This window comes from Schistosoma mansoni, chromosome 2, assembly GCF_000237925.1.
Source record: "Schistosoma mansoni strain Puerto Rico chromosome 2, complete genome".
NCBI classification, from domain to species: domain Eukaryota; kingdom Metazoa; phylum Platyhelminthes; class Trematoda; order Strigeidida; family Schistosomatidae; genus Schistosoma; species Schistosoma mansoni.
In genome coordinates, this window is record NC_031496.1 from 4,249,923 (window position 1) to 4,263,835 (window position 13,913).

General features: G+C 35.7%; 1 protein-coding gene across 1 annotated transcript; it reads left to right on the forward strand.

Moving 5' to 3' along the window:
- Window positions 1-2,904: 2,904 nt before the first annotated feature.
- Smp_180600 (insulin-like growth factor binding protein-related) lies at window positions 2,905-11,841 on the forward strand (the record flags this gene model as incomplete). The annotated part of the gene is made up of 2 exons (XM_018795393.1): window positions 2,905-3,430; window positions 11,330-11,841. 2 exons carry the CDS (start codon window positions 2,905-2,907, stop codon window positions 11,530-11,532), a joined length of 729 nt encoding a protein of 242 aa, XP_018649710.1. The 3' UTR covers window positions 11,533-11,841.
- Between the last annotated feature and the right edge of the window lie 2,072 nt (window positions 11,842-13,913).

Consider the following 13,913-nt stretch of genomic DNA (forward strand, 5'->3'; position numbering starts at 1 on the left):
TCATGATAATCTAGCTTCAATTGACTAATGATTTCAACTATAAAATAAACTTTTCCATAAACATTCTTGTTATCGATTCATTATTATTATGTCCTTACTTCATGGTTTACATAATGAGATGTACTGAACTTTAATATATGAAGGTTGGTTTGTGATTCTTTCAATTCTGTAATGATAGCTAACAACTAGGTGGTTAATTTAGTGATGCAAATTTTCTGGACTACATGTTTAGCTCAAAAAAAGCTATACGGGTGTTTTCTGACAAAGGCTTAAAAGACAAGGAATCAATTGCAAAATACCACAGCTGCTATCAGTCTGTTCTGAAAGTGTAGCGAACAAAGTGCAGAAGACAAATTTGTTAGTTAATACTAAATTACAAACTTTCTCAGCGTTTTTTTAGCGAGTTAGTTTTCTACGGGATGGGGTGGCTAACATCATGGCCAACCCTCCTCCTTTACCCGGTCTTGGGACCGGCAGAAAGTCTAGAAGAGCTACATACGGAGTTGTAAAATACAAAAACTATACATTAAATACTTCATTTACACGTCTTCCAACAATTACCTCTTACAAACTTCATTGTTATTACAATTACTGTCTGTTTACATTTCTGTTCTCTTCAGTTCAATCTTCTCAACCTTTTTCTACCAGGCATTCTAATTCTGATTGATGTTACATACTACTTATATTGACAGATATAAGTAACAAACACCACAAAATCAATATTTCAAGGTAACATAATGTTAACCTTTGTCAATCTAGTTTCAGTTAATGTTAACATCTTCGAATGACTGTTCACTGATATTTGAGGGTAAATTTGCTGAAGTGAAAATAAATGATTGACTTAGTGGAAAAGATTACTTTTACAATTCACAACTAAGCTTACAGGGTAGTTTTAATATCACCAAATTATTATGGTCAGTTAACAGCAGTCTCTGCATCAATAGGCATCAACATACACAAAGGAAAAAGCAAGATTCTTAAATACAACATGGAGAACACCAACTCAATCACACTTGATGGAGAATCTCTGGAAGATGTAGAAATATTCACGTACACGGGAAGCATCATTGATGAACAAGGAGGATCGGATGCAGATGTGAAGGAGAGGATTGGCAAAGCAACGACCTCATTTCTACAATTGAAGAACATATGGAACTCAAAACAACTGTCAACTAATTTTAAAGTAAGAATCTTCAATACGAACGTCAAGACAGTCAGTCCTACTGTACAGAGATGAAACGTGGAGAACTACCACATCCATCGTCAAGAAGGTACAAGTATTTATAAACAGTTGTCTTCGCAAAATCCTCAACATTTACTGACCGGATAGCATCAGCAACAGTGTTTTATGGGAGAGAACAAACCAGCTTCCAGCTGAAGAGGAAATTAGCAAAAGACTTTGGAACTGGATAGAACATACATTGAGGAAATCACGAAACTGCATCACGAGGCAAGCCCTAACATGAAATCCTGAAAGGAAGAGGAAAAAAAGGAAGGCCAAAGAACACATTACGCCGGGAAATAGAATCAGATATGAAAAGGATGAATAAGTACTGGAAAGGTTTGCCTGGGACAGGGTTGAATGGAGAATGCTGGTGTGCAGCTTATGCTCCTGTACGAGAGGTAACAGGCGTAAGTATGTAAAATTATGGTCAATACAAGGATATTTATTCAGTTTTGAGAAATTCCATATGTTTGTCTTCCCACAATCCAACTAAAATTGTATCTATTCAGCTACTAAGGAATTTATCTTAGTGAATAATAGTTGGATAGTAATATCTAAATCTGTCTTATTTCATATTGATATTTCTCAATCACTGATGTATAATGATCAAGAATTAACTTTGCTTTCCTAGCATACTTAGTTATAAATCAAGATACAATTATAAATTTTCTACAAGGATCAATTTTAGTCCTAAATAACAGTGGGAAGATACAAGTAATCAATACCAAGTGAATTTAAGCTTCACCCTATCGCACAAGCAAGTGGCTATCAGGACTCAGTAGCTAAGTGTATAATGTGATGGCGTTTAAAGCGAACTGTACCAGGTTCGAGTCCCAGAGTGAATATCAACTCTGATATGCAGGTTTACATCTAGCTGACGAGTCCCAAATAGGACGAAACACGTGTCCAACTGGATTCCACTTCTACCCACTATCCATCTTTGCTTACAATGCTTATGAATTAAGGTAATATCAATGCAATATGCACAGCATGCACAGGATGCCAATAAGAGACTCATCAATTGCAGTCCCAAATATTAATGGGAAGATTCAAACAAATAATACCAAGTGAATTTAAAACTTCACCGCATTGCACAAGCAAGTGGCTATCAGGACTCAGTAGCTAAGTGTAAAATGTGATGGCGTTTGAAGTGAACGGTACTGAGTTCGAGTCTCGGATTCAACATCAACTCTGAGATACAGGTATACATCCAGCTGACGAGTCTCAAATAGGACGAAACACGTGTCCAACTGGATTCCACTTCTACCCACTATCCATCTTTGCTTCTAATGACTATACTATAGTTCATTTCAATAATAACTATTTTGAATTGAAATCTATTCTTACATAGGTAACACAACACTAATTTATGATTGGTTAAACTATTAACACACATGTCTTTCTTTTTAACGAATATTATTCATTTAGTGTGCACCATTGAATTAGTTGTGTAGAAACATTTTTTTGTTGGGGGGAATTCGATTTGTTCAATTACATTTTCCCTTATCTTTCTTATTGGCTCATATTCATTTTTTTTTAATTTTGTGCTAAAATCAATATCTTTAAAGGTACAAATCTATATTACATTAAGATAACTAACATCATAATACATTTATACCCAGAACACCGTTCTTCACTTATTATTATAATAAATAGTTACCATAGCAACAAAATTGAATATGTCCATTCAATTATTTTTTTTATTTTTTACTCATATTATCTTCATTCAAATCATTCATAGTAGTCAATATGATAATGATGATCATCATCATTATTATGAACCTTCCAAAAGTTTACAATCTCCAACTATCCTAAAACAGATAGAAGATGAATGTAATAAATGTGATCGTAAAAAATGTTCACCTATTATCCAATGTAATGTTGGTATAGTACGTGATAAATGTGGTTGTTGTGATATATGTGCATTAGAAGAAGCCCAATTATGTAATATACCTAATGATTTTATAAATGGTATATTAAAACAAGGAATTACATGGTATGGTATATGTGGTACCGATTTAGAATGTCGTAAACGTACAGATATTGATTCAAAAATAATTGAATCACAAAGTATATGTTATTGTGTTAAATCAGGTAAAGTATGCGGTTCCGATGGGATAACATATTCAAAATGTAAAATGAATGCAACTATTATTTCATCAAATGGTACAGTGATACCAATTAGTGAAGGACCTTGTCAAACTGGTAAGTTACTGTTTTCTAAAGGTTTATATAATGGTGATTATTTAAATGAATGTTAATAAGTATGTAAAAATATAATTTATGAAAGTATGGCGGCGGAAACGTGAAGAACAACGAAGGCTACCACCTAGAAGTTATAGATGTTTATCAATAGTTGTCTACACAAAATACTTTGGATCCGTTGACCAGACACTATCAGCAACAAGTTACTGTGAGAGAGAACAAACTGGATTTCAGTGGAGGAAGAAATCAGGTAGAAGCGCTGGAAGTGGATAGGACACATTGAGGAAATCACCCAACTGTATCACAAGACAAGCCCCTACCCAGAATTCTCAAGGCCAGAGGAGAAGAAGAAGACTAAAGAACACATTACTCCGAGAAATAGAGACAGACATGAGAAGAATGAACAACAATTGAATAGAACTAAAAAGGAAGGCCTAGGACAGAGTGGGTTGGAGAATGCTGGTCGGTGGCCTATGCTCCATTTGTGGTAACAGGCGTAAGTAAGTAATATATCATGAAAAAAAATCCTACTATGACTTGAAAGACAGTAAAATGATGTTTCTTAACTTAAAAGCATAAGGTCTGTTATGAATTTTAAAAAGAAGGCCCTATGCCAATTTGTTGTAATTTTATGCCTGGCTTTTATCACGTGATTTATTCACCAATCGAAATATGACTTTTCCAATCTTAACACTGTGCCAAATCAATGACGTTCGACCAGTATGAGTAGTCTAGCGTCCTTATTGGTCCCTTGTCCGCCTAGACCATACAATTGAGTCTAAAAACACCAATTACAGCTTCTGCTGTGCGGATCATTTATTTCAAGCATATTCGGTTTATATACCAGCTAAACAGACCGCATCCCATCATAAAATAGAAGGATCAAGTCAAAATGTGACTGTGAATGTGGGAAACAGTAATCAATAAACTGAATATAATTTAGGGACAGTAAATCGTATAATAATAATTCATAGATCCAAATGAAGCTTATAATAATATGAATATAGATATATACAATCTAATTACTCAATAGTTAAACAATAACAATATATGTATAGAATAATCGTCCACTAATAGATCCCGGAAGTTACCCGTACTTATGTCTTTGCTGGGATATAACATAGTCTCATTCTTCTTACTATTTATTCTAAGAAGTTCAATTATCATGAAGATTTTACTTATTTAGTGGTAATAATTTTCATTTCAGAATATAACTTTCGAAATCTTAGCACATTTTGTATTTAATCTGAACTTATCAGTTACTATCACAAGGGGGTTTTGTGGAGATTTTAGTAATTTTATATAGTTAAGATCATGAGTCAATTGACATTAACACCATTGTATGCCGGCTTAGTGGTCTATCGGTTAAGTGATCTGACGCGAGACTAGCAGGTCCTGGGTTCGAATCTCGCTCGCGAGGCGGGATCGTGGATGAGCACTGCTGAGGAGTCCCACAATAGGACGAGTTGGCCGTCCAGTGATTCCAGGTTGCCCATGGTGGTCTAGCTCCAATTGACTCATGATCTTAACTATATAAAATTATCAGTTACTGTCTGTGCTTCTGTTTTACTACAATACGAGTATTAGTCCCAATAAACAGCTTTTACTTAGTTTCCAACTTCATCCTGTAGGGTGTAACTTATGACTTCAAAAAGTATAGAATCTAAAAGCTTCAGTTTTTGAAAGTAGTATAGTATGATATCACTACTGGTTTAGATTTTGATGTTTCAATTTATTTGTGATATTCGAATTCACTTAGTATTGTTTGTTTGAATCTTCCCATTGATGCTTTTCGGACTGCAAATGGTCAGTCCCTAATTGGCATATGTGCATACTGTGCGTATTATCTCGATATTACCTTAATTCACAAGCATTGTAATCAAAGACGGATAGTGGCTAGTAGTGGAATCCAATCGGACGCGCGTTTCGTCCTATTTGGGACTCGTCAGCCGTTTGTACCTGCATCTCATCTACTATTCGAGTCACAGAGTGAACATCAACTCTGAGATGGAGGTATATCCAGCTGACGAGTCCCAAACAGGGCGAAACGCACGTCTTCATTAAACCGAACTCTGTTATCTTGGTTTTCTAATTCAACATGCGAATCTCCAGACAGAAGATCGATTCCATGAAAGCCAGCTTACAGGAGCGTTATTTCTACAAGTATGTCTATCAAAGACTAGATAAAATAGTGAGGTGGACAGCCTTGACGTACAACACTATGTTACTTTTTCTGCTCACCTTTGACTCGATTAGTATTGTTCTAATAGAGAGCCTGCAAAAGGTTCATGCGATTTTTTGGTAAGCCCTTAAATGATGATAACCATCAAGGAATCTCTCTATTAACATAGTCGAGTGCTTCCTTATGATCAAGAAATACCACAATTGTTTGGAGTCATTAAGTATTCTTGTGTTCTAAAACCTCAATAAGAGTGAATATTTGTCCAATATATCCTTGTCCAGGTTTGAAACTAGCCCAGTATTTTGGGCTCTCACCTAAATTGCTTTTTCAAGCGTCATATAATTATTGAGGCTTATATGGGTCAAACCGATTTCTCTGTAGTTATCACTAGGGGATTCCTATCCTTTGTTTCAAATTGTAACAATCGATCATTGAGGCCAGTCACGTGAGATTACATCCAATTTCTGGAATCCAGTTAATCTTTCAGTTAGTATGACTTCTAAGATCAAACCAACATCTTTGAAGATCTCCGGTTCTAATTTATCAGGCCTGCTTCCTCTATTTTGTTTTGGATTAGCTATTGCCTTTTCAACTAAATAATAAGAATTTATTACAATAAGTTTATTCTTATTTTTGAAACTTGGATTTATATTTATTAACTAACAATAAAGAGAACCCCGAATATTTGTGAGGAGATTGCAGTAAGGCATAATACCTATGTGATTGACGAAATATTAACTAAAGACTAGTTGGAAAATATTCCTCTTCCTTCTGGTGATTGACTGGATTATGAAGGCTTTGACATCTGAGGTGAAATATGGAATACAATGGACTTCTCAGAAGCAATTAGATGATTTGGACTTCGCAGATGACCTAGCCTTCCCCTCTCATGCACACGAACAAATACAGATGAAGACAGCAAATGTAGCAACAGCCTCTGCATCGATAAGCCTCCAAATTCACAAAGGAAAAAGCAAGATTCTCAAATACAACACGGAGAACACCAACCTAATCACACTTGATGGTGAAACTCTGGAAGAGGTGGAAACATACAAGCACCTGGGGAGCATCGTTGATAAACAAGGAGGATCGGATGCATATGTAAAGGCGAGGATTGACAAAGCAAGGACAGCATTTCTACAATTGAAGAACATCTGGAACTCTGTGAACTAACATCATAAAGAAATGTTATTAACATTTCAGGTGTCATAGACGTTTGTTTCACCTAGGATACGAATAACCCTGTGAGAGATAGAATATAGAACAGAAACTGTGATCTAGAGTCGAGTACAGTAAACATATACTTAGTAGATGAATTAGATTAGTTGGGAAATTAATAACACTAAAAGGTATTAAGAATTAGTATAGATGATGACTGTATTGTGGAGATTATGGATTGACCAACTGTTTGATCCTAGATAAATGTCACTTGCAATGACAATTAACATATGTTAAGTAAGTGATATAAATTACAGGCTTGATAGAATTCCGATATTCACTACTGAAGTGAACTCGATCTTGAGTAATTGTAGTCTTGAGTGTACAATCACGACAATTCTAATTTGATTGTTGAACTACACGGTTTAAGGTTTGATTAGGTGATATACCTTTGTAATTACTTAAACTGACTAATCATATAACTCATTGAAAAATATCATGTGGCTTTACTTACTTACTTACTCACTTACTTACTTACTTACACCTGTTACCCCCAATGGAGCATAGGCTGCCAACCAGCATTCTCCAACCCACTCTGTCCTGGACCTTCCTTCCTAGTTCTATTCAATTATTGTTCATTCTTCGCATATCTGTCTCCATTTCTCGGAGTAATGTGTTCTTGGTCTTCCTCTTCTTCTTTGGCCTTCAGGATCCCATGTGAGGGCTTGTCTTGTGACCGAGTTGGGTGATTTCTTCAATGTGTATCTGTTGGGGATGTCAAATCCCCAGAACTTACTTGATAAATGGCTTAATTTTGTAATTTTATTTTGAAAATTTGAATTTAGCTGTTTTCGCTCCAAAAGCGCTATTTTACCTTCACATCATAATTCCCACTTGTAAACTATCTTAAACGCTATTGATCCATTGTTTCTTGAGTGTGCTATTTTATAATGATGCCCAAGGACAATTAGTTGCTGTATATATACGTTTGAGTTTTTCCCCTTATGACTTGCTTGTACTCGGCAGCTTAGGGAATACATATTCCCCCTTTTTGCCTTGGATTTCTTCATCTAGTTAGCGGGGCCTGGGACAACAGATTAGATTAGCTTATCGTGTCATTGGCCTTCGTTCGTTATCGCGAAATCGACTTATTTCAAGTATATCAGTATCCTTTCCACTTCCAGTGCTTCTTCCTGATTTCTTCCTCCGCTGGATGGAATCTGGTTTGTTCTCTCCCACAATAGGTTGTTGTTGATAAAGTCTGGCCAACATTATAGAAAACAGACAGATGTTATAAATATCGTTAGGTAGGTATTATGGTGAACTTTTGGTTTGCTATTTTCTCAGAGTTTGTATTATTTATTTACCTTACACTATATTCTTATTTCTTTCTCTCTTACTTCAAGTACCTTCGGTCAAATTAACTGTATTAAATCAAACTGTTATTGAAGGTACTAATGTTACATTAATATGTGAAGCACGTGGTTATCCAATTCCAACTATTAATTGGTATTTTAATAAACCAAATCAAAAACAAGATAAAATTCAAATGCCAGGTATGTAATCATAACTATTGTGACTTTTATTATTATTTTTTTGCTTTTTTTGTTTAGATTGTGGTAGTCGATATTCGATATTATCTTTAAACTTCCTATATTATTCGTCCTGATAACTATTACTGGCGAGACTAACAATCAAAAGCGTCTGAGGGATTCCAAGGTCACGGCGCCTATTTCAGTGCCTGATGCTCATGTACGATCGGTTTACAGAGAATTTTAGAGAAGACTTGACAATTAAGCGGTTACAACAAATGAAACTACTAAGAAGCTCCTGTGTTTGTAATTACAAGTATTAAATAACTTGTAGACCTTGTGCAGACTACCTTGATGTCGTCCTTCGATGTAATATATGTTAAAGGAAGATGTTTGCTAGAATAAGAACCCTTATCGCTCGATCCAGATTGAGACTAAGGCATATTATAATAATTATTGTCAACTGTATCATAAAAGCACCAGTAACATTGGCTGCAATATTCGCAGATGTTACTGAAACTTCGGCTATGCATTAGTATGAGTATTGTAGGAAGATATCTATAATAAAAATGATAAACTTACACAACCGGAGTACAAACAAACAATAATGAAGCTATGTGGTCGAGGCTGAGAGGGCTTTTATGACCTTATCACGGCTCCAGAGACCAACTATTATCGAGCCATATGGATGAGTTCCTCTACCTTATGCATTACGATTTTGGAACCTTTGGACCTTTTTCTAACATTGACAAGTTTTTGGACCATATAAAATAAGTGTATCCACTTTAATTAGGTGGTTTTGTATAATATATATTTACTCTATGCTGACTGTTTACTGATTGGCTAACATTTCTTAAGGTCATATTAGATTCGTTCAAAGGTCGTCCATAAACTGTAATCTCGCCCCGTTACTCGATAACGTCCTATGGTGTATAAATCAGAAGGCGAAGACGAAGGGTTGATTTCGTTTATTATTGAACCACACTAGATATCCAAAATTGTAGGCACGTTAAGCAAGCATGAAAGAGTAGTGCCGTAAAGTAGGCGAATGAGCGTGCAGGTCGAATGAGCGAGTACAGTGCAGTGAACATGATTAAGATGTACATATATATACAACTGAAAAAGCATGAATCATCGAATCAATTAAGCGTTTAATAGTAAGGCTAGCAGAATGAATACATGAGTAGGCAGTAAGCAATGTTCAAGCGCACATAATAAAGGTACAATAGTACAGATAGGTTGTTGTTGTTGTACGAATGACTGTCCGTTAAATAACTTAACAAAAGGGCTTAGCCAAATTAGATGTAAACAAACTCAATTGTATGTGGACTGCTATAAGCTAAATCTCCCATATATTTGAACATATTTTCATATTGATGATGTCATAGTGTAGTGTGTGCTACTTATATCGATATAAGTAGTGCTACTGCTAGTTAGCAATAGAAAAAGTGGCAGCAGAAGGTCAAGAAGATCGAAAAGGAAAGAACAGGAAAAGAGAGCAATTAGTATGGAAATGAAGGATCAGTGAATTCTGAGACGATTGATTGACATTTTGCAAGTATGATTCTCAGATCTTACTAAGAGATTCTGTAATCTTGTGTTCTCGTTCACTACAATAGTACTCTAAAATATTACCCTATGTAAGAATCAGACTCTTTCTTTCTGCCACTCCAATGATGATGAGGAATGGATCTACAAAAAGCGTACAGTGGTACATCTTACCAACTGAAAACTAAATCAATTGACTTAATTTTTTTATGAAGTGGTCAAAATACATAATGTATAAGGCATTCTGTTACGTCCTTGATCTGTCTACCCACTTTAGTGCCGAGGATAACTTGTCTAATGTAGACTAAGACCTTGATGCGATAGGCTAACTGGTTTAACCTTGAGGCAACGATGCGTGAGTTCGAAGTGGGGTAGAGAGACGAAAACTATTCTATTACCTGATTGGCTGACAGGCATGCGAGAGAGAGAAGACACGACAACTGGAATACTACTCGCTTTATTCCAATCCCGATCTGGTACCCGAATTCAGATTAGTGTAAAAAGATATATGAATAAATAGATGTCTAACCTGACTACAACGTCCAAAACTAAGGGATTAGAGTAGAAAATAGAGTACAAAAGGTTACGTCTAAATTACAATAGCTTTGGAACAGAAAAAGCTATGGCAGTGAATCAAACGAAAGCTTATGATCTATAGAAGGGACAAAAGTAAATGTTACAGTTTTACAAGCTTTGAATCGTATGAAGTAACGTCTCAAAAAATAGCTTCCGTAGTTTGTCAAGGCTTGTTGTTTCGATGTTCACATCACATTCATTTATTATTATCCGTAATAGACAAAAGTGGAAACTCAGATATATAACATTGTAAACGGATTCAGTTGCACTTACTGAAGTGTATATTTAACCCAATTAGATGGATATATATGAGCCTTGAAATATGTGATAGTTGAAAAACCTACCTTACCGATTCGAATATTCAATTATCTTTAATGTAAATTATATTGATTTTTACCAGTGTTGTAGTGAATGAGAACACGAGTGAGGGACTATCGAATGTATTTGAGCACAAAATTACAGGGATACTCATTGAAATGTTCGTAACATAACAAATTGTTGATTTCTTGACTACCGCGATCACAGAATGTGAAATATCAAAAAAAAGCAGACACAACATAAATATCTAGTTTAAAACTACCTGAATCTATCATAATTTTAACATGTATGAACTTACTTACTTACGCCTGTTACTCCTAATGGAGCATAGGCCTCCAACCAGCATTCTCCGACCCGCCTGTAGCCCCTCCGGCTGGGCTACTGCCGGTCTCAAGCCCGGATTAAGGATGAAGGTTGGGCATGGGGTTAGCGACCCCCACCCCATAGAAAACCAACTCGCTAAAAAACACTAACGATTTAACATGTAACCTTAACAATAAATCTAATTATTGGTCATAAATTTATAGTTTTTTCGTTGGGGGGGGGAGAATTTATTATTCTATTATTATTTTTTCTATTTCAAAGGTAATTACAAAGATGTCACAGTAAGTGTTCGTGGTGGAACTGAAGAGACACATACAATCTCTTATTTACAAATAACAAGCTTTACATTAGAATATGAAGGTGAATATATTTGTATGGCTGATAATATTGTTGGAATTAAAGCACAAGGTACATCATTAGTTAGAAATGCAGCTTCATCAATCTATTCATCATCATCTTCATGAATTACATCGAATAAATCATAATTATAGAATGATGAAGGCAAAACATTAATAATGGATTGAATATTGGCATAAATATGTTTACAAAATTAAAACATACATCAAAATACTACTTACAAACATATAAGTAATATAAGAATATTTATATAATTTTTAATCTGAATACAAACTATAGTCTAGTTATCCATAGAAAAGTTATCTATTTCATTGTGCATGTTTCTCTGTTTTTGTTTTTTTGTTTTTCTTTTTGAAATAGACATTACTAATCAAGTTATGGACAAATATAACTGTAACCAGTAATTAGTTCTTTATAACTTGTTGTTTTTCTTTCCTTTATCTAGTTACCTGTTAACTGAATAATTGATCTTATCTTTGTTCCATTCAGTTGGTGTTGTTTACTTGTATCTTCGCATTGTTATTTAGAACTGAAATTGATCAGTCTCTTGTTGGTATATGTGCATCTTGTATGGACTGCCTAGATATTGCCTCAAGTCACAAGCTTTATAAGCAAAGATGGATAATGGCTAGCAGTGGAATCCAGGATGCGTGTATGAAGTATGCACATATACCAATCAGAGAGAGACTGATCAATTGCAGTCCTAAACATCCATGGGGAGATTCAAACAAACAATACCAAATGAACTTAAACTTCACCCCGTTGCACAAGCAAGTGGCTATCAGGACTCGTTAACTGAGTGGATGACGCGATGGCATTTGAAGCGAGTTGTACTGAGTTCGAGTCCCAGAGTAGACATCAACTCTGAGATGTAGTACATCTAACTGACGAGTCCCGAATAGGACGAAACGCTCCTTGTCCTGGATTCCGTCGTCCTATTTGGGACTCGTCAGCTGGATTTACACCTGCATATCAGAGTTGATGTTCAATCTGAGACTCGAACTCAGTACCGTTCGCTTCAAACGCCATCACATTATCCACTTAGATACTGAGTCCTGATAGCCACTTGCTTGTGCATTGGGGTGAAGTTTAAATTCACTTGGTGTTGTTCACTTTTATCTTCCTATTGATGTTTCTGACTGCAATTGATCAGTCTCCTGTTGGCATATGCTCATCCTGTGCGGAATGGATTGATATTGCCTTAATTCACTAGCCGAAATTACACCCATTTATATCTTGATTTGTAAGCCCATTTGATTGTTAATTGGAAAAATAGTCATACATATGATAAATACTCAGAATTAGAACAAATCACTAGCCACATATCTTCAACCATTGGTTAGGATAGTCACGCGGACCCCAACCAAGTAGTCTGCATCTACCAACAAGGCTCAGACTATAAGTTAGTGATTTCAAGCACTGATACCATGCTTTCGTTTGGCTACCCCTACTTCTCTTCCAACCTTCGCCAATACTAGTTAGCTTTGCGCGTCTTGGTAATCGGTGTTCAGGCATATGTAACACGTGGCTTAACCATCTCAACTGATTCACCACCATTTCCTAATACTCTACGTCTAACCTCACTACTACTTACCCGGTTATCCCAGCAGATGCGAGCAATATTTCCAAGGCATCTGTGGTCAAATACTAGTAACTTACGAGTATCTTCTACCCTTAATGGCCATGTTTCACAGCCGTAAAGTAGAACAGTGAGAACTGCTGCGCAGTATACTCGTCCTTTAATTGATAGACGGATATATATCATTTAGGGAAACAGTGATATGAAAGCAATCTTTCAACAAGACATTTTGTACTAGGTTAATAGGCTGTTCATTGAGTTTCAGAAATTCTTCATGAGTTTTAACCTGCGTACAGGCGATAGCAAGTAGAGTAACCCAACTTATAGAAAGGTGAACCACCCTTGGAATCAACTGTAAAAAGGGGAGGTTTCACTCAACAGTCAGAAGCTTGTGAACTTTAGTGTCTATCACAGAATTGTGTGATTTTAAAAAGTCAATATGATTCTAATACACAACGAAATTACACCCATACATACATATGCTAAATGCTCAGAATTAGAACTAATCATATGCTACCTGTTACCCACAACATAGTTGACTTTTATGGGGTTTAATTTAGAACGCTTCACAAATTTGATTGACGAGCATGTCGATATCGAACAGGAAAGCGAAGAATGTATTCTGAGAGATATTTGTTGACGGTGGATTTTCAACTGATGAAAAGTTAACCAGACAATTCATAGATTTTGGGAATCAAGCTTCCTATCATTTAATTATAAAGAATAACCATTGCAAAGAGAGCAATTTTCATATCAAATGTGTGTGCAGAATGAAAGGGCATCGTCAGCGGCCCACGACATCTTCGTTGAGACGAAGGTATGTTTCTGCAAATATCCAATACATAATCAAATAGGCAAACTATTGATTGTGGATGTCGATTGTTTACTCATTTTGTATGCTAAATGGAC